Source organism: Dermacentor andersoni, chromosome 2, assembly GCF_023375885.2.
Source record: "Dermacentor andersoni chromosome 2, qqDerAnde1_hic_scaffold, whole genome shotgun sequence".
Lineage (NCBI taxonomy): Eukaryota > Metazoa > Arthropoda > Arachnida > Ixodida > Ixodidae > Dermacentor > Dermacentor andersoni.
Genome location: NC_092815.1, coordinates 25,912,898 through 25,932,674, shown reverse-complemented (window position 1 = coordinate 25,932,674; position 19,777 = coordinate 25,912,898). Strand labels below are relative to the sequence as shown.

The 19,777-nt window shown below is 46.5% G+C and overlaps 2 protein-coding genes across 3 annotated transcripts in view; both read right to left on the bottom strand.

Moving 5' to 3' along the window:
- dnt (tyrosine-protein kinase Dnt) overlaps positions 1–901 on the bottom strand; it is a 46,445-nt gene extending 45,544 nt beyond the window's left edge. Inside the window, exon 1 of the mRNA XM_050189701.3 lies at positions 780–901. Within this exon, the coding sequence (XP_050045658.1) occupies positions 780–891 (112 nt within the window). The 5' untranslated portion in view covers positions 892–901. The remainder of the gene's footprint in view (positions 1–779) is intronic.
- Positions 902–11,266: 10,365 nt separating this feature from the next.
- Sf3b1 (splicing factor 3b subunit 1) overlaps positions 11,267–19,777 on the bottom strand; it is a 55,344-nt gene continuing 46,833 nt past the window's right edge. For both annotated transcript variants that reach the window (XM_050189689.3, XM_050189690.3), the window contains 2 exons: positions 15,577–15,793; positions 11,267–11,524 (listed from right to left, as the gene is read on the bottom strand). In XM_050189689.3, the coding sequence (XP_050045646.1) occupies positions 11,366–11,524; positions 15,577–15,793 (376 nt within the window). In that variant the 3' untranslated portion in view covers positions 11,267–11,365. The remainder of the gene's footprint in view (positions 11,525–15,576; positions 15,794–19,777) is intronic.

Below are 19,777 nucleotides of genomic sequence, written 5' to 3'. Positions count from 1 at the left end.
AGTATCCTTAAGCACAGCGCAGTTTGCACAAGTCGGCGTGCATGTTCTGGGAAGCGCCACCAAAAAGGCTAATTAGCTGTACGGCGTTTCTGTAAAAACCAGTGTCCAAGAAACGACGCCAGGAAGGGCATGAAGTGGAGCTATGGCATACCGATGTGTTCGAAATGTATCCCAAACATGTTTCAGACGGCTTATATGGACGCGGAGCTCTGGTAGTGCTCATAGTTAAAATCGGCTGAAATTTCGACTATATACTGTCGAAGCGACAAAAGAAGAGCATTGCCACGTAGCTGCAACCACGTGTACTGCATGCCGTTGCAAAATTTCCAAGATCACAGAGTACGTTCAATCACAACATGCACAGAATATATTTTGCGACCGCTGTTCTCGCATAGATAGCACATTCCCCCACCAAAACGCAGGGAGGCGCCTCAGAAGATGACGCACAGGCGCGAGTCTCGGCTGCGCTCCATCGGGAAAAAAGCACTGAAAATGCGCGCCGTGCGTTGTAGCGAAGCAGCCCACAAGATCGCGGCCGATGCGCGCTCTCTGTTGATTGGCGAGCGCTAATAAAAGGCGGGTATTTGTTTGCCTCGCGTGGATCTCGCAGTAGCGGTTTCTACGAGAGGAATATACGGGAAAAGAAATTAAGGAACGGCTAGAACGCGCGCACATCCAGCGTGTAAGTGCGTGTCCCTACGCGAAGGTTTCATGGCACCATTGAAGCGCTTCTGGCTTGAATTAAAAGCCACGGTCGGCGGCCGAGTGGAACCACTCACCGAACAGCCGCCGGGATTCGTGCTGCTTGAGGTAGAGGTTGAACGCGGCCTTCGACGAAGCGGCGGCGCTGAGCAGAGATAGGGCAGCAGCCGCCACGGCCAGTGCCGCCATGCCTGTCCCAGGCGCCGCCGCCGACGCCGCCGACGCCGGTCGCGGACCACAGGGGGCACCACAGCGGGAAGCGCTCCTCCTCCCTACTTCCCTAAAGGAGCGCTCTCTCCCCACGAACCCGTCGCTGTCGGAGTGCACATGGCAGCGTGGTAACACGAGAGAGAACGCGCCCGTCTAAAGTGGCTAGAAAGCGCTCAGCCGCTGGAGCAACGACTCCGGAGCGTGAGAGCGGCATTCGCTTCAGGTTCTTTCACGCATAGGCGGAGGGGGGGGGGGGGGGGGGAGGGGAGAATGAAGCAAAATTGAACTACGCGAAATCACGAAAAAGAAAGTCGAGGGGGCAGTAAGATTGAACGGCATAAATACGGCATAATGTTATAATTACTCAAATAATATTGAAATGCTAAAGATATATAAAAGACGCGATCGCGGAAAAAAAAAACACAGTTGTTACACAATAGAGCGAACATGTGACAGCACAGCTAGCTCAAGTGTACTTGCGCATCAAGAAAACGTGGCATTGCTGCAATGGAGCAAGTCTGACATAATTTCACAAAAATCAGCGCTGCACAATGCGAGCATTTCAGTGTAAATAAAAAGAAAGCGAGGGAATCAAAATTAGCCAATTCCTTACTCCCACCTTGCTTCTGCACTAGCGCTTGATAGGATGCACCACTTGTTCCTTGACGTTGCTTCTGGATGGTTGATTTCAATAATGCAATTACCACGGTACCACAGCTTGTCGAGTTTGTCATGAATGACGCAGTCTCATCCACGGCCGTACTGGAAGTATCCGAGCTTGAGCCGTCCTATTAACTGATGCACAGTACATCCCTAAAGACGCTATCATCAGGCCAACACTACAATGGCGCAGACGGTATCTGCGTACGACGCCAATGAAAATGAATCGATGCTTAACACGAACCTCGGCCAAAGGTTTTCACAGCGCGTTCGTGAGAGAATGAACATTATTGTAATACTTAGCCCATGTATAGATATTTCGTTCTTGATTGTCGAACAGGTATCAAAAAGCACGCTACCGAGGTGCCGTACAAGAGCCTCCAGGAGAAGAGGTATGTGAGTTCAGGAAACGGTACAGAAGGAGTCGGGATGGAGGCATGGATGAATTGGCTTTGTATTCGTACAAGGATTCCATGGTTGTGGAACGCACACACTTTCACTATCTCTCCTTCTCTCATAGGTGCACGCACGCACCTATACGGCCTACGGAAATGAAGGACAACAATGCCTCGGAAAGGCGTCATGTCCCTCCTCCTTTTCTTCTTCAGGGCGCTGAAACAGTCGTCTCATCGCATAGTGGATTTCGTGGAAATGTTTTCAATCCACGAGCGCTGCATAACAGCAAGAAATCTTGGCGGATCCAACGCGATTTAACGTGAAGCTAAGCTCTCGGGAAACGCCTATATATTAAATGCTATGCAGAGAGACGCATGATATGCGTGTCTCTTTTGCAGTCAACGAACGGTAGCTAAATATTCTCACGGTAACAGATAATTCATACCTACGAGGACTCCCCAATTTTTTCGTAAATTTTACGAACTTGAGCTCGTTTTGCGACTTTACACGTTGCGCCAAGTTTAACAAAAACAAAAAAGTTCAGGTCAACGAATAGATTTATTTATTTATTTATTTATTTATTTATTTATTTACTTCAAGTGTACTTGCAGCCAATGAGATTAGGCGGGAGTGGTTACAAGACATGCACAAAAAAAAAGAAAAGAACGTACTAACAATACATCGCATACAAAGCACGATAGTTGACATAAAGGTTTGCGGGACACAGACCTGATACATACGGCAATCTTAAAGAAAAAGACGAGTCGAGTGCAGGACAAAATAGTCCAATGCCAGTCCTTTCCTCGCACTGTGACGCATCTGTTGCAGTGATAATGTTTGTTCCTAGGGTGCTTATATAGGTGGTCTTGTAACGTGACGTTTAAGATGCCGTAAGGTAGTAGTTTCGCGCGGTTTGGGCAAATGTCATCGACCCCGTCGTCCACCTGCCGGCGGAGTCTCTTCGTCTCATCTAAGCTGTCTGAGCCAGGCGTTTCTTGCCAATTCGCTGAGCGCTCTTTCTTTTGGTTTGGTTTGGTGCTTACGGATAAGGCTCAACCCACTACGAGGGATCAGCCATGAATCGGGCGGCAGTAGGTAAGAAGAGAATACTTAAATAGAATTTTGTAATTTAGAAATGATACTGCTACAGAACAGTATTTGCGATGACGAAGAGGCGAGCAGTGTGAAGACGACGACGACGATTAGAGGCTAGCGCGGGCTGTTGCCTCTTGACCAAGTGCGGCGTATTTCATTGTAAATATACTTGTATATAGCTTTTCGTCTGCGTCTTCCTATGTAACATATCAGGTGGAGGTGCGGGGTAAATAAATGCTAATCGTTGTTATCAATTTTCAGGTTGTATTATAATTTGAAGTTATTATTTTTGTGTTCATATTGAGGAAAGTAAAACAATGAAATTAACATGGCAGTCTCCTTGTTTCACTTTAAAAATTAAATACGGCATCAAATACGTTCCCATTGCAATGTCCTAGTGCCGACGCCCCAAGAGACAGTATCACAGGGAGCGTAATGCCCAACCCAAGTTGGCGAAGGGGACCTTCCGGAAGTCGTTTTCTGTGGACGTCGAACGTATACGACTTTCTATAAAGAAATGTTCCGTAGTTTCAGGTTCGTTGCTTTTGCTCTTGCTCATTCATCGGCGTTTTTTTTCCTTATTTTTCTTTATGCACGAGTGACACCGGCCATCTCGCGCTTCCACGCTCATGCGCGCGCTGTTAGGGTTGGCGTCTGCCACCACGTGCAGAAAGAACTTTCATCCGACCATCTTCGTCGAAATGAGGCGTGACTTCTCCTGCGATGGTTGACGTCCCGCACCACGTGCCGAAAGGACTTTTCTCTCACGCGACCTTGTTCGTCGAAATGAGGCTGCGTGTGTGTGTGTGTGCGCGTGCGTGCGTGTGTGTGTGTGTGTGCGTGCGTGCGTGCGGGCGCGCGCGCGCACGCACACACACACACACACACACACACACACACACACACACACACACACACACACACACACACACACACACACACACACACACACAAATATTCGGAGCGCGTTTAGAGAGACCCTTTCCTCGAATTGGACCTAGAGGAGAACTTCCACGAACCCGCAACGCGCAGAAGAGACGGACAGGCGTCTACAATTCCAGGAGGCGGGACGACCTCTTCCTTGCAGCAGGCTTGGTATAACCAGAGGAGGAGGGGCCCTCTTTCTGTGCCGGTCACGTGACGTCGACGGAAGCAAGATCCCGCCCACGATTGTAGAGAGCCTATTTAAGGGGCTCCGAAAAGTACTTTTGATCACTTCATGCTCTTCTCATTTTCTGTCATCTACCTTTGAATAAACCGTGCAAGTTTCGCACTAGAAATTGCCTCGCCCTTGCTTGGTCGCCGCTTGGTCTACCGGATGCCTGCAGCTCGCCGACAACGCCACGCTACCCAATAAGTAACGTCGGTCGGGCTTCGATAGGCAGGCGCCGCTACAACTCGGCAGCAGTACGATACGCTAACCTGGAGTACGCAACAGCGCACAACTACGCGCAAGTCCCGCGGGTACGCCGTGGCACTCGGTCCCGTTTATATCGCGCCTACTCGGCAGGCGCGCTACCTATTTCATCACAGCGGCTGTATGTACTATATGGACACTTTTTAGTACTACAATTGAAATTACTAGCCGAGTGAGTTGGTATATATCTGATCAGAAGCACGACTAGGTAGCGCAAAACGAGGGGGAACAGAAACGAGGACGGTATTTTTGTTGTTGTCCTCGCAGGAATAGATGGATTGTGCAGCCTGTGCGCCCACGTCTACTTCCTTGTCCCATGTCCGGTCTGCGGTCGTATAATAAAATGCGCCGCTCTAGTGAAAACCGCTAAGCGACCTAAAGAAAGGCGCGTCGAACAGCTGTGCCTTCGCAATCGTGCGTCACCATAAGTATATAAGATAATTATTTCTGAACTGAGCACGCACCAGATGTAAACCACTAGTCAAAGGCGTGTAGATACCGTTGATTGATCGCGAAGCGATCGCAAATATCTAGTACTTTGTAGTAGCGAGAAATCATGTCGACTACGGAAGTACGGACGGACATTGACAAGTAGGCGCAAATAAATGGAAATATATATATATACATATATATATATATATATATATATATATATATATATATATATATATATATATATATATATATATATATATATATATATATATATATACGTGTGTGCAGTCAACTAGCCGACGTATCGGTCCTACTGCAAAAATCTCCGTCGCTGATCGATTTTTCATTTTTGCTTTCATTATTCTGGACTTCTCCACGGCACTACAACGTTCTTTCTCTATTGACACTGGCAGATCCAGAAAGGTAGGGGAGTCCCAGGCGCCCAGCCTGTGACACGCTCATATATACGTCAGCGCCGACAAAGTTGAATCCCGTTATTTTAAATTTGAGGCTATTTCAGCGAAACACAACAAAGAGCAAAATCTGGCGTTTTCTTGGTTTTCTTCGTAACGGCTGGCGTTGCATGTACAAACCAACTAAAATTATTTCTACCGCAATTAAAAGTTTTCTAATAATACCTAATAATACGTCCAAACCTGTGAAATTTGATGTGCTATACACTACGGTCTGATATATATACCACTCACCAATTTGTGAGTGGGACTTTTGCAGAAGCCTCGTAAACATTGTAACACTTTTACATAAGCTGCAAATTCATAGATCAAATTTGTCCGCTCGAGATTATCTAACATGTGCAGTTTTCAGAACTGCAATATTTTTTAGGTGCAGACTTACGAATTAGTAAAATTCGCGCTTTTATTTTTTGACAACGACCTTTCGCAACTTTTCTAAAAAGGAGGTCCTAAATGAATATTGTGCTTCCTGGAGTTGATAGAATTTAACTTTATCTACCAAATGTTACAAATTTCATTCAAATTGGCACAGCTGTTATGCCGTAAAAGCATTTCCGTGTTTTACGATTGAATTTGAATTGGGAAATCGGAGTTGGCACCAAGCCAAATATATGTCAGCGAAACGGTTTTCTACATAAAGCGAGCAACTCTATGGTTTTTCTTTGCCTACACCTGACCGCGGTTTGGCGTGTCGTCGTCGACAGCGCTCTCCCTGAGCTGTCGCTATCGAGAACGCGATCCGCTTGCTTCGGCGCGTCCGGTGCCGAGTAACGCGAAATCTCGCGAGGGTAGTAGCATCACCGAAAGTGATTGCTTGAAAATATCGCCCCTGGATAAAAGTAACGTTTGCTCTGCAGAGTGCGCAACCGTGGCTGACGACCGTTACGGGACGCCCGGACGCCTTCGTCGCCCAAATCCACTGCGCGTTTCTTATCGTGCCGAGTCGTTTTGTCGTGTTAGTTCATCAAAGCATTCTTTTCTTTTTTTTTTTTAGCAGAAGGAGCGCAAAAGAACAGAACTCAAGAAAAGTGGTTTGTCCCACCCTTGCCTCCTATTCTTGCGCTCTGTCTCTGCTCAAGTCAAGGATGAAACAGCCTAAATGCGTACATTTAGGCTGTTTAGGCATTCAGGCATTTTAGGCATTTAGGCTCATACTGGGCACTTCGCGGTAAGTGGGCTCCCATCTTTACGTGCCAGATGATGGGACTGAGGCACAGTACCGCAACACACACACACACACACACACACACACACACACACACACACACACACACACACACACACACACACACACACACACACACACACACACACACACACACGCACGCACGCACACACACGCACACACACAAACTGATAGATACTTCTTAGCTAGCCTTCATACACACGCCCAAAGAGGCGTGCGGGCTGTGTACCACGTCCTGTAGCAACAAATTCCTTTAAAAAAGCGAGAGCTCCCATTGTGCGCGCGCCAAAATGGAAGGTGTGAATATAAACAAACCTTACCGTTGTCCTCCGCGTGCGTCACATCACATCGAAAGTTGCTTATAATAAAAGGGTGGGTGCGCCAGCTTCCCCTATATCGCACCGCCTCCGGGATCGGTATACAGGGTAACATTTCTTTGTCAGAGTACAACTGCAGTCAAGCATTTGCCGTAAAGCTGTAATCGCCGCCCCGCTCTGTAGTCACACACAGTGCTGGTCATCTGCATACTGATGCTTCGTAGAACACCATTGCTGGATAGCCAGCCCCCAGCAAAATGCTTGGCATGACATGCGTGCATAACTTTATTGCGATTACCATATACTTTGGGAACGTCACCCAATTTGCAGTACGTCTGTCTATCCGCCATCTTGGGTCACTGTGTAGAGTATGGGGCTGCTGTGCTGAAGAAACGGGGTCCAAAGCCAACCGTCCATGTTTTGAGATTAGCATTATTTGGGAACTTCGCCCGGTTAGCGGTATGTACGTTTTATCTAATCTGTTTCATACAAACCTGGGTCATTGGGCTCTGTTAAATGAACCTCTTTCTCGCCAATTTAGGTTACTGGGTATGTGCCGCTCTTAAAAAAATTTTTTTTTCGAGTAGGACCTGCGTCATATATTCTGAATTCAGACACTCACCATGAACGACAAATGTTAGAAGAGCATCGAATGTCGTTCATCATTTCTTTTTTTCAAGCTTCTCGATGTTTAAGCCAGCGGGATCCCCTTGCCTGCGCACATCTGGGGAGGTATTCTGCAAGAATCCACCTATAGTGGACACATCCCTTTCGTCTGCTGTTGAAGTTCTGATTGGCTGGGTTGGGCTGCGCGTCCGCAGGAACCAGGCGCCACAGCCAATCAGCACTTCAGCAGCAGATGAAATGGACATGTCTAAGTGGACTTTTAAAGAATACCTCCACTGGTGCTCAACGACCGCGTCTGTTGCGATATCAAGCATCACATGACGTTGGCCGCGCATCTGGCGTTTTTCAGAGTGCAGCTGTGGAATCAGGTTAGGTAAAATATTGTGGACAGATATCTAAATGGCTGACTTTTAAAATCACGTCAGCTTTAGATACTAAACATACTCCCCGCAAAGCTATACCATTCGAATAAATAATTTCTTTTAATTAATGAGATCATCGAGAAGACTACTCACCCATCTGATATCTGCTCAGTGGAAAAGAACCTTTGTAGTGATGACTAATTCTACCATGACAGGGCCGCCTAAATTGATCGAATTTTCCAATCAAATAAATTCCGTCGAATCAAAGATGAGAAAAAAAAAAACGCCAAAGCACACCACCGATCCATTTGGTAGTATTTGCCCGAGCTCCAACACTCCCCCAAATCCAACGTGCGCCCACTTTCTGCGAGTCGAAAGTATGAAACCAACGTGGAAATGACATAAAAGCTCCTAAACAAAGTAGAACTCTAATGTATGCCCCATTTTCTAGCAAGAAAAATGGGCAACGGCCTAATATGTGTTGCACAATGGCAGGCAGTTATCTAAGGTCAGCTTCGTTGCAGTGTCGAAGACAGTTTTGGCTTATGGTGTTGTGCTACTAAGCCCGAGGGCACGGGATCGAATGCCTGCGGCGGCAGCTCCATTTGGATAGGGGTGAAAAGCAAAAACACCTGTGTACTGTGCATTGAGTGCACGTTTAACAATCTCAGGTGGTCTAAATTAATCCGGAGTCCCTTAGTACGGCGTGCTTCATAAAGAAATCATAGTTTTGGCACATAAAACCCCAGAATTTAAGTTTCGTGTTCGATTCACTGCACAGGTAGTTTTCGGCCCCATTGCCAAGTATAATAAACAAACGTGCGTTAGAATCGGGACGATAATGTAACGAGACATTGGCAAGCTACAGTTACTGCTTGAAAATCTTCCCGGAGCAGGCCGAAAATAGACATTCTTGATGGTTAATTTTTGACGTGTGTTCAACGTACTGAGTCCTCTAAGCTCCGTTGAGGCAGACGCTGCCACTAAAGAGGTCAATATTGTGGCCCCCATAGTAATATTCAGGGACCTTACCACATAGGGGGTCAGGCGCTTGTGCGCTGACTGGCCAGCTTCAATTTATCTGGGGAAGGCCAATTTTAGGACCGAAATAACGAAAGTTTGGGCCTATATGCATGGGCGCCAGTCACGACCTTCAATCGGAATCTAATTAACGGAAGCCTACTGTATTATGCGCACCGAGTCTTCCACTGTCACGCGATAACGTCAGACTTTCCGGTGCGCCTTGAATAGACTGGACGATAGGCCATTTACAGAAGCAAAGCTTGGGAGCCTGGCCTTACAGTTCATTAGCCCAGAAAGCAGTTCGAGCACTTCTTCACTACCTGAATGAGTTAATTATTAAAGGGAAAATCAGACATCCACCAGTTCGTAGTAATTGCTACAAAGGAAACCCATACGGGTTCCTCAAAAGAAAGGCCCCACAGGTGAAGAAAAATTCCACAGTCCTGGTCCAAGACTGTGGAAAGCGATGCATTAAAAGGTCCGCCGTACAGGTGTCGAAATCGTACCCCTGCAGAGAACATACTTTCTTTGGAGGCCGACAAAAGCTTTGGTGTAGAGTGCTTTTCCTATCATCGGACACCCAACCCGTCGGTCCACGCAGCAGCACGACAACAGCTAAACAATTATCTGGCAGTCGGGTAACTCACTACTCCTGAATGAACAGGTTAAGAAACGAAACTACTTGCGCCATCAAATTCAGACAAATGTCGGCAATTAAAACAACATGTGTGAGGGGTGGGCATATTGCAACAGGTGAACTTTACGAGCGCACCTTTCTGCACATTTCAAGATATACATTGCACTGGAAGTGAAAGTGGAGTAAATGGTCCCTCTTATGGTGGGCGCTGTAGAAGAGGTATTTATTGATGACAAAGTAAAATAGGGCTGTCTTTTGTCATCACGCACATTTAAAATTGAACAGGAATTTTATTTTCCTTTAATAGAATCATGCCTCACTTCAATAAAAAGACGCCTTTTCCCTTCCCAATGTTTGTTCCCTCCTCATACAGTCGCACTTCAATCCATGGAGGAAGGAAACATACTGCTCCCATAACCACTTGTGCTGATGTCGGTGACAATTTTTTCTGGACCACTTTTTGCCCAAAGCTTCAGCACCTATTTGGATCGACCTTGCATGCCATCAGAGGACTGTTTTTTTTTTTTTTTTACCAAGCCCGAGGCGTAGTTCAGAGTCCCTTTAAAATAGGCTAAATTTTCTCACTTAATATAATGCAACATGATTTTACAGTACTCGATTTACCAGTCCTGGGTTGGTATTCTATTTAATTATAAAAATCAGATTATTTTTAAAGTATCTCAAATGTTTCAATTTACGGCATTTTTGCATTGTTGGGATTTTTATAACAAAGTAAATATGCGGTGTAGCTGCATACTTATAGAAACCTTCTCCACTTGAGCATGCTACTTGCCTCTTGTCAGCCAATTAGATAAGAAAAACTGCTCAATGTAGGCAATGTTATTCGTTTTGAAAGCAAACAAAAGTGACCTCCTGTGACCTCCTATAAACGAGTATACAGTTCGATTGGGCTGTTCAGGCAATGCTGCGCATCGCCGCCCGAAGCTTGTGAGGCGGTTACGTAAATTTGATGTCAGGAGAATGGAATAAAAACATATTGGAATAGTTTTACATTATAGGGCCCCAGCTCATAAAATGGAAATGCTGATCACAGATAAACTTCGACATGTTGATGAGCAGGACAACCAAGGAAAAAGACATACACTTGGCAAAACAGGTGCCGTAAACTAGCGCTTTAATGTAATGCTTGCGATAACAGCAGATGGCGGGAAGTGCTGCGTGGTTGAGCCGCTGTGGAATTACAATGTGGATGAAGCTACCAGAGACCTGGACAACAGGTCTGGTGATTCCGATGCAGAGTAAGTGCAGTAAAAATGATGCTACAGTTTGCAAACAGTATGTGTATTTCTAATGCAAAATTATCTAATGCATTTTTCAAATCATTACAGTCTTAGTTTTCAATTATTGCCGTTTAGAAAAAATTCAGATAAGATTCTCATAAACGCACATACAAACTTTGCTTCGTTTTTTTTTTTTTTTTGTTTTGAGAAAAAAAAAAGTTTGTTCATTAGACACGTATATATAAGGCAGTTGTCAGCCAGCCACATCAGCTGACGGTGCAAATATACTCTCTTATGGAACAGAGTCCTTTTCTGCTGTAGTAGCATCACCAGAGTGGCTGACAGAAGATATCTTCAACTGGTTAGCTGGGGTTCCGAGGTCCGAATCCTCGCTAGCCCCTGCAGTTTCCATCAAAAACCCATGGTATAGCTCATCATTGACCCGGATTTCCCCAGTTGCCATTAAAAGGCCACCACCTTCCACATGAGGGGCTATTCATTTTATTACACAGAGAAAGGGGAGGGGAAAGGCTGCACAACAGAAACAAAGAACACTTGGGCCAAGAACAGGGAGGCCACCCCTTTCACAGGATATAGTCCAACTCGTGACGAATGTAGTTGTTGCGACCATCGTCAGGCACACGAGCATAACCAGCAACCAGGGCATCTTGCCCTCCAATATACAAACTGTTATAAATTTTCCAGTAGACGTCTCGCACTTTCCGGGCTGGATGGAACAGGCCCTGCATGAAGAGAAGAGTGGTAACATTAGCGGTGATGACAGTTTGCCTCCCTGTACTACATGATTATGGACAAACAAAACAAGAAGCCAATAAAGTGCGATTTTGCAGGAGGCATTAGTCAATTGTGTATGCCTCATTTCTTTAGTAATAAAGCAAGAAAGAAGGAATTAGATTATGTAAATCAAGAAGGGAGACCCAAGGTAAGAACCTTTGCTAAGTGGGGACGGGGCAATTGAAGTGGTCAAATTGTCAAACTTCCCGATTGTTTGATAAATTTTTTTTTCACTTTCCACGGACCTTTATTTATCTCGTGGTGAAATATCATAACAAAATATGCGGTAGATATTGAGAAAACAGCACTTTCGTAGAGTGCTATCATCAAAAAATGTGAAAAAAAAAATTCGTGCTTCGGAAGGCCCCGTCGCACCGCACATCGTCGCCATCTTGGTTATCATCGTACAGAGGAGAGATCAGAGCTAACGATAGGCGGAGCGACACATTTCTCCGCCGAAAAATAAACCAGCGAACGCAAGTGAAAAAAAAAGGCCAACGCGGTATTGCGACTGGGCGTAGCAGTCACGTGGGGCACAGGGCGCGCTCCTGTTGGCTGTTGTAGATTTGAAGTGTTGACGAACCTCTCCCACGCGCATTTGTGCAGCAGCGAGCTGCGCGTTCCGGTTAACGTGATTGACGATCGTGGCAGCTTACGCACCTTTTCTGTGATGACCCCTAAAGGAATGAAGTTCCCAACGGCCCACGTGTACGGAAGACTGCAAAACGCGTGGAAAAGAGGGAGAAAACTACTCGAAGCGGATGCCGCCAAGCTTGTTGATGAGGCCTGACCGGCGCACGTGGGTGACTGGGAAAATGCGTCCGCATGCAGTGCTGATGACGCGACCACAGAACACCTACGCGACCGCGAGGGATGATGAAGGAATGTCCGCAAGCAACGGCGACGGCGCGTCCGTGAGCGATGTCGTGAAGGCGCGACCGCGAGCGATGGTGAAGGCGTGACCGTGTGCGGTCGTCACGGCAACGCAAGATTGGTGGAACGGAAATTTTCGCGTCAAATATTCAACTAAGGATTTCAGCTCCAACTCTCACTAATAAAGAGGTTGCGCAACGAGAGACATGAGCGAACGTTTTGAATGCGCTATCACCTGCCTCTGCATGACTGATGGATGCACGATGACCAAAAAGGCAACTAAGGTGCACGAAACTGCAGCAAGAACGCAAGAAACTACATCAAAATGTGAAGAAAATGTGTCCCCACACAGAAAGGACTACATTCCAGGCAGGTTCTAGGTGCCCAAAATAAAGATTTAAATGTTTAGCACAAATCAAACTTTGAGCTTCGTTTTCTCAGCTTTCATTTTTTGTGCATTCGCTTTCAGTCATCCCAGTGCCATTTCACAATGAATGAAGACAAAATCATTCGGTCTTTTGAGCTTAGATCCTGAAACATTGATGAGTGCAATAAAGCTGTCCATGTTTAACTGCACCTCATAAAGAATCTTATAATGTTTTTTTTTTTTTTTTCAAAAGGCGTTAGCAAGACAATACAGTCGCCGATCGTTTATTCGGACCTCACGGGGACTGCGGAAATGTCCGAATAAATAGGTGCCCGAAAAAGCAGATTAAGGAAAAAAAAACTAAATACAAAAGAAAAGAAATCCTTTATTTCCACGCACTTATTCGGGCTTGGCAGTAGGCTTGAAGAAATTGTGAATGCGCTGTTGCACGCTGTTCCGTTTACACGCAATCAGATAAGCCTGAACCTCGGAGAGGGTCGTACAGTCACTATAGGTGGCTGAAAGCAGTCACTGCTCGTGCACGCTCCGCATGCGACGGCAGCATAGCACATGGTGCGTCATCTTACGACTCGGAGTCATCGTTCGGCGGTGCAGCAGAAACCTGACGAATGATCTCGCCGTCATAGAGTTCTGCGCATGTCAGTACAGCAGCGTTAGCACCTGTGAAACTGTCAAATGAGATGGTGTCCGGAACCACTGCACAGGTGAGAACACTTTCGGCATCAGTAGGGTGCACATCGGAAGGCGACAAATCCTAGGCTCCCGGCAGCCGCTTGCCGGCATTCCCCAGCGCAGTCTGCGCGGGCACTGTCGGTGCCATTAGACACTTGACGCGATGTTTCCGTATGCCATGTTGCATCACCGCAACCTCAACACAGCATACAAAGCAAACATCACCTCGCCGTCACGCCGATACCAGTCGCACAAACGAAAAACGTGGCCTACACGCAGCGTCGTGCACGAAGAAACAAATAAATCAGCTGTTCGATTGTCTTGACATGGCTTACTAAGCCGAGACCGAAACCTCTGTAGCCACGAACCAGGCGGAAACGATGATGATGAGCGAGGATTTGCAGAAGCGCCACTTCGTGGGGCAGCAAGGAGGCTCCGTTCAAAACATAAATGGCGTTCAGCAAGTCGAACCATGCACCGGTCAGAGTCTGTGCACGGTGCTTTCGATCGAGTTGGCTCAAGGAGTGTCCGAAAGATCAGACGAGAGGTTGCAAGGTGTACGAACTTTCGGCAGTTGTTATACATTATAGTCTATGGGGAGAATGGCGGTGCAGCGAAGCAGACCGAATGATCGAGCATGCCCGAATTTTTGGAGTTCGAAAAATCAGTCAGCGACTGCATGCATAGGAAAGCTAATATTTTTGCACTCATTTTGGCATATAAAAAGTAAACCAATGGCTTTATTGCACAGAATGGGCCTATGTGAACACATGGATGTGAAAATTCTGGCGAACTTACACGTAATTAATTAATTAATTAATTAATGTGGGGATGACCATTAGAGGCTGTCAATTGTAAGTCAAACTATAATAGATAGCACAAAACTGATTTCAGTTATGATATCAGCATAACAAATCATACCTGCATGCCAAATTTCACCAATTTATTCCCACAAATAAAAGAAGTTCTCATTGCCACGTCCCCCCTTAAGTTTTGATGTTGACACTGCAGTTGAAGCATGTGAAAGACTGCCAGTTGGTTATTTCATGACAAAACTTTTTTAGTGTGAACAAAACCACAAACATGGTGCCTGTCATATCCCTTTTGTGTCTGTGGTTCTTGAGTGCTAAAAAGTTTGGTCTTGAAACATGAAATGCAGAAAGTTAGATTCTCATTTTCTCTAACAATAAGCAAGCCTTCTCTATCTCAGTCTAGCATTATACAATCTATGCTCATTACAACGGACCCAAGTACAACAGACTTTCGGATATAACAGACCATATTTCAACCTTAGTTTGGTCTGCCTATATTAATAATGAAATGAAGTTCACTCTTAATGGACCGCTCTACAACTGACTATCGGCTACAGCGAATGAAATTTGCAGCAATTTTTGTCAAAAATCGGGCGTATAAACTGGACTTATGCCATGTTGAAACAAGCTGGAAACTGACTTGCAAGGGTCAGCCGACAATCGTGGCTCAATATATTGCGTGCAAGGGAGGCAGGAAAGCGGGGCGGACGCGTGCAGTCTTTCACGCGCGAGGCACGGGGAGAGGCAAGGGAAAGAGGGCCGGTGTTCTACTCCGGCTCTACTGCTGTTAATGGCACAGCCGCACGGGCGCCGTATCTTGAAAGCGAGGTGTGATCTGGACAAAGTGTGCCAAGTGCCGTTAGCTTTGTATGTGCTGTGCTTTCGACATTTAGTTTGTGTTGAAGCGAGAGACAGCACAAAGGTCAATTCCCTCTATGCTGATACCACACTTATCTTGCTTAATTTGCTATCGCAATCGATGGTTCACCTTTCGGGCGAAAGTGCAACTCTTTTGTTTGTGTTTTTTACTTTGGACGTTTGTCACTCACTCTTTGCAATAAAGTTGTTAAACATCATGACGAAAGTTTAGGAAGTGAGGTGTCTCGGAGATTAGAGACTTTGGATAAAACGGGCGTTTTTGTCGGTTTATCAGGGTCGCTTGTAACGAGAGTCCGCTGTATATTGCTTCCCTGTACCCCACCTTCCTTTTCACTTTTTTCGTTCTCCAGTGGTTGCAGAGGCAAGGGAAGGGTACCTGGAGGCAGTACTGGAGGATCTTGATGGGTCCCAAGGCCAGCCGCAGTCCCTCCACGGCACCCATAAATGCCTGCACCAAGTGCGGAGATGTCTCGAAAATGTTTGGCCACACATAATTCAGCAAGTGCACCAGGGCGTCTTCACACCCAAAACCGTACACGCCCAGAGACATGTGCTGGATGGCCGCACATGCTGTCTGTCGATGGACCAGATCCCTGCACAGCAAGAAATAAAACTCAGTGGCAACAAAGGAAATTTACACTGACAAAGGTTTCAGTGTTGTCTGTTTCATTGCCAAGTATTCGGAAGTGAAAGAACCTTTCAAATAATAAATTATTAGCTGCAGAAACAAAGGACCGGCCTCAATCCACTGTGTCTGTATGCACAGAGAAAACAGAGAATGTGTAGTAGGGCCACGGCTGACAAGGAGCACACTTGGCGAAGGAGCACACTGCCCATGCCCATTTAAAAATTTAACGGTACAGCTCATGCACAACAATACATAGTCATACCTGCCAACCTGGCGAGATAAAAAAATCCGGAGACTTTTTATTTGCGCCAACGGGGAGGGGGGTTGCATTTACTGTTTCAACTTCCGGTGGGACCTGGGGTGTTTCGTTCAAACTTTCAGGCAGTGTTCGGGGACCCTGCAGTAGCAGACTTTGCTCACTTCAAACATTTGTCAGACTAGCTTTGCTCGAAACATGGTCCAGACTGATGGCCCTTCACTAGCAGCAGGTGTTTTAGGGTTGTGTTGCACATTGATGAGCGGAATTCAGTCCTAGTTTTTCGCGCCGTCCTAAAAATACTCTCACACACTGCGTAGCTATGCTGTATCATGAGTAAATCCAGCATCACCTTAGCAACTCGGTGAAACGTGTTTTCCATCAGTGTTTTTCATTTTTCATAGACTACTGCACATCCCACCTTTTTTCATTCGGAATGTCCTCTGCAACACTGTATGCCTGGAGAGTGGCAAACTCAGCTTCAAGAGCATCTAAAGCGTCTTCAGGAGATTCATTCGAGTCTCGGGGCAGCAGCTGAGGGAAACTCTGAATGAAGAAACAAAGACTCAAAAGCGATGCCTGTGAAATAAATTTCGAGTTGGCCACCACCGCATTCTTCAGAGTTGTGTCCACATCCATAACGCTTCGCCTCGTCACATTTCGGAAACATTTTCCGTAGAAGAGGCCCAACGTGGTCACTGACACTAAGGGGTAGGTTTTGTTTGGCGAGGAATCTCGCAAACAGGCACTCCACACGTATGACACTGCCGTCGCAGTTGTTCCGGAGAAAGTTCACTATGTTGTCTTGCTGCTCAGCGGTGCAAACATAGCTTCGATGTTTCGCCGTAGAAACGTGCAGTTTTAAGTCGCCTTTGCCACCGTGAGGCACGCTGACGTCGCATTCACACGTTGTACAAAATGCAAAATGCTCTCCTTTCCTTGATGTCAAAAAGCACGGAAATTCAGAAGTGTAAGATCACAAAAGCTTATGCAAATACCTTTTCTTGGGCTTTGATAGCGCCATGGCATCAAGCACACGAAGTTTCTAACTTTACATGGTGCACCACACACACGGCTTAGCCAAGACTAATCATAGAAACAGCAGTAACAATGCACCATAAAGGAAGGCATGCATGAAATGCAAGAGCTACATTCATAGAACCCCTATACGCTACATTGGCTCTGGCTTTGGTCGGCTTAACGAGGCACCGTAGTCGGGATTCTGGTTATTGTTGCTTGTTGCACGCCAGAAATTTGTGCGGAAAGCAAAATTTTTCAGAGTTCTTGTAGGTGGTGCAGTCTGCACATACGGTCGGGAGAAACAACACAGATGTCCACCAAAACTTGAAGGGCGTCATCGGCTTCTTTAGCAGTGCAGCGCAGCACTTCGCACCCATCCATGACGGGCGCATTTCCGCTATCAGAGTCAGGCACTTCGTTGCCTAGTACATCAACTATTTCATCGTCGTTCAGGCGACCGGCAACGGCAACGTCATGATCGATGTGGATGTACTTTCGTCCAGCGGGACGCCCGGAGGCAGAAGTCTGCCGAAGAGACTGTCATCTTCCTTGGCGTTTTGGTTAACATCCGCATCCCCGGCTTCCAAAGAATCACCGTCACGAACAAAGCCGTTGTGTCGGAAGCAGTTCGCAATTACTGCGGGCGGCGTGTTGCTCCACACATGCTCCACCGTGTGCACTGCACTCAGCAGAGTTACATCATATTTTTCTGCCTCCATACAGAGCAACATGCGCTCAAGTACTTGTCTTCTGTATCGGCCTTTCGAATACTGAATAATTCCCTGATCCAGAGGCTGCAGGGAAGCCGTTGTGTTAGGCGGCAAGAAAAGCAGCTGTATGTCAGCCCGGACACATTATTGTGCGTACTACAGTTATAGTATAACAATTAGCGCTTTGCATGATTTTGCACGAAAGCGGCGGTCCAGTTCGCACAGTCATGCTTGAAATATCGCTGAGGTCATCCATTCCTTTCTTTACGCTTTTGAAGCATCTCAGCTTTTCTGCTTTGCCGATTCTCAATAGCGGTAGCCGCTCCGTGCCAGTCATGTTGGCAGCCAGCAAAACTGTTATTCTGTCCTTGCTTCGTTTACCGCCAACGCAAAGGTCCCCCTTAAACGTTATGGTTTTATCCGGCAGGGCTTTGTAGAAGAGGGCAATCTCACCTGCATTAAAAATGTCGCAGGCATCATAATCGGCTAGGCATGCGGGTAACCCAGCCCTCCAATCTTCGACAACACCTTCATTCACAGCCCCTTTATCGCCACACACGCTTCGGAAGACCAGGCAGTGTCTTTTCTTGAATTGGTCGATCCAGCCTTTCGATGCCTTGAAGTCTTCGATGCTGAGCGATGCTGAGCATAATTTTCGGCCTGCGCACAGATAAGGGGGCCACTAAAACGCAGCTGTGCGTCGCGCGAATCGACAATCCATCTTAACAGCGCTCCTTCAAGTTTCGGGTGCACTGCCGTTTGCAGTCTCTTCCTGCTGTCAGCGAACCGGTCGCTGTCGTACGCCTGAAGAATCTCCGCTTCATTTTTCACGTACGTGCTGAGCGTGTTTCTCTACACGGTGAATTTATTTATGACCTGCTGAGGCACCCCTGCCTTCACGGCTTTCAATATTTTTACTTTCGCTGCCAAATCCTTCGCATCATACTTCGCCCGCTTCGGTGTGGCACGAGAGCACATGGTGGGGTGGCTAGGAACGGCAACGAAGCGACGGGTACACGCACAATGTCAAGAAAAAACAAAGTATAAACGGAAAAAAGAAAAGTGCAAACAAAATTTAACACACACAAAAGAAAGTTCAGTTGTCCTCGCACACGCACCTGATGCAAACCGATAAACACGATAAAAACGACAACGAAAAAAACTGCACAATTCCGCTACCACACAACTGCAAAAGCAAAACACAACGTCGGAAATGGCGAACAGCAATATAAAGTAAAAAACATGTATGTATAGATTAGGGTTGCTAGCATAGACCCTTAACTACCGTGCCGATAACCATAGCGATGCAAAGGTAGTGCCAAGCGCCAAAAGCGACTGCAAAGCCAGAAGTACGTCATTGCCGCCATGTTTATTGAGACGTAGGTCTGTCTATTACGTAACAATAAAATAAGCATGACGGCCTTGACGTATTTCCGGCCTTTCGGCACTCCACACACATGCAAGCATGGCCTTTGAGATCGGCGCATGCTAATTGGAGACGCCATCGCTGGCGGTGCGATTTGAACACCCCCTAGTGCCACCCGATCCTATATGCCTCACGTGCCTCTGAGCTCCGCGAACTGTCCAAATGAACCGAAGTACGACCAAATATGTCCGAATTAACGGGAGTTTTGTGCCATAGGGTTATGTACATGTTTGACGGGACCAGACAGCGTGTCCGAATTAACCGAATTTCCAAATTAACAGGGGCCGAATTAACGAGGTTTTACTGTATTGCACACCCATCAGCATATTCCATGGGTAGCAATTCGACTAGCAAACATTGGCGTATGACGGCAGAATAAATGCCCTTTCAATTGTTTGCACTACTGTGCAAACAATTCCAGGGCACACTTCCAGGGCACACCAATTCAGGACACACTTGAGACTCTACGTCATGGCAGGGGACTTCAGTTTAATTTTGGCTACCTGGGGTTCTTTAACATGCACCCAATGCACAGTA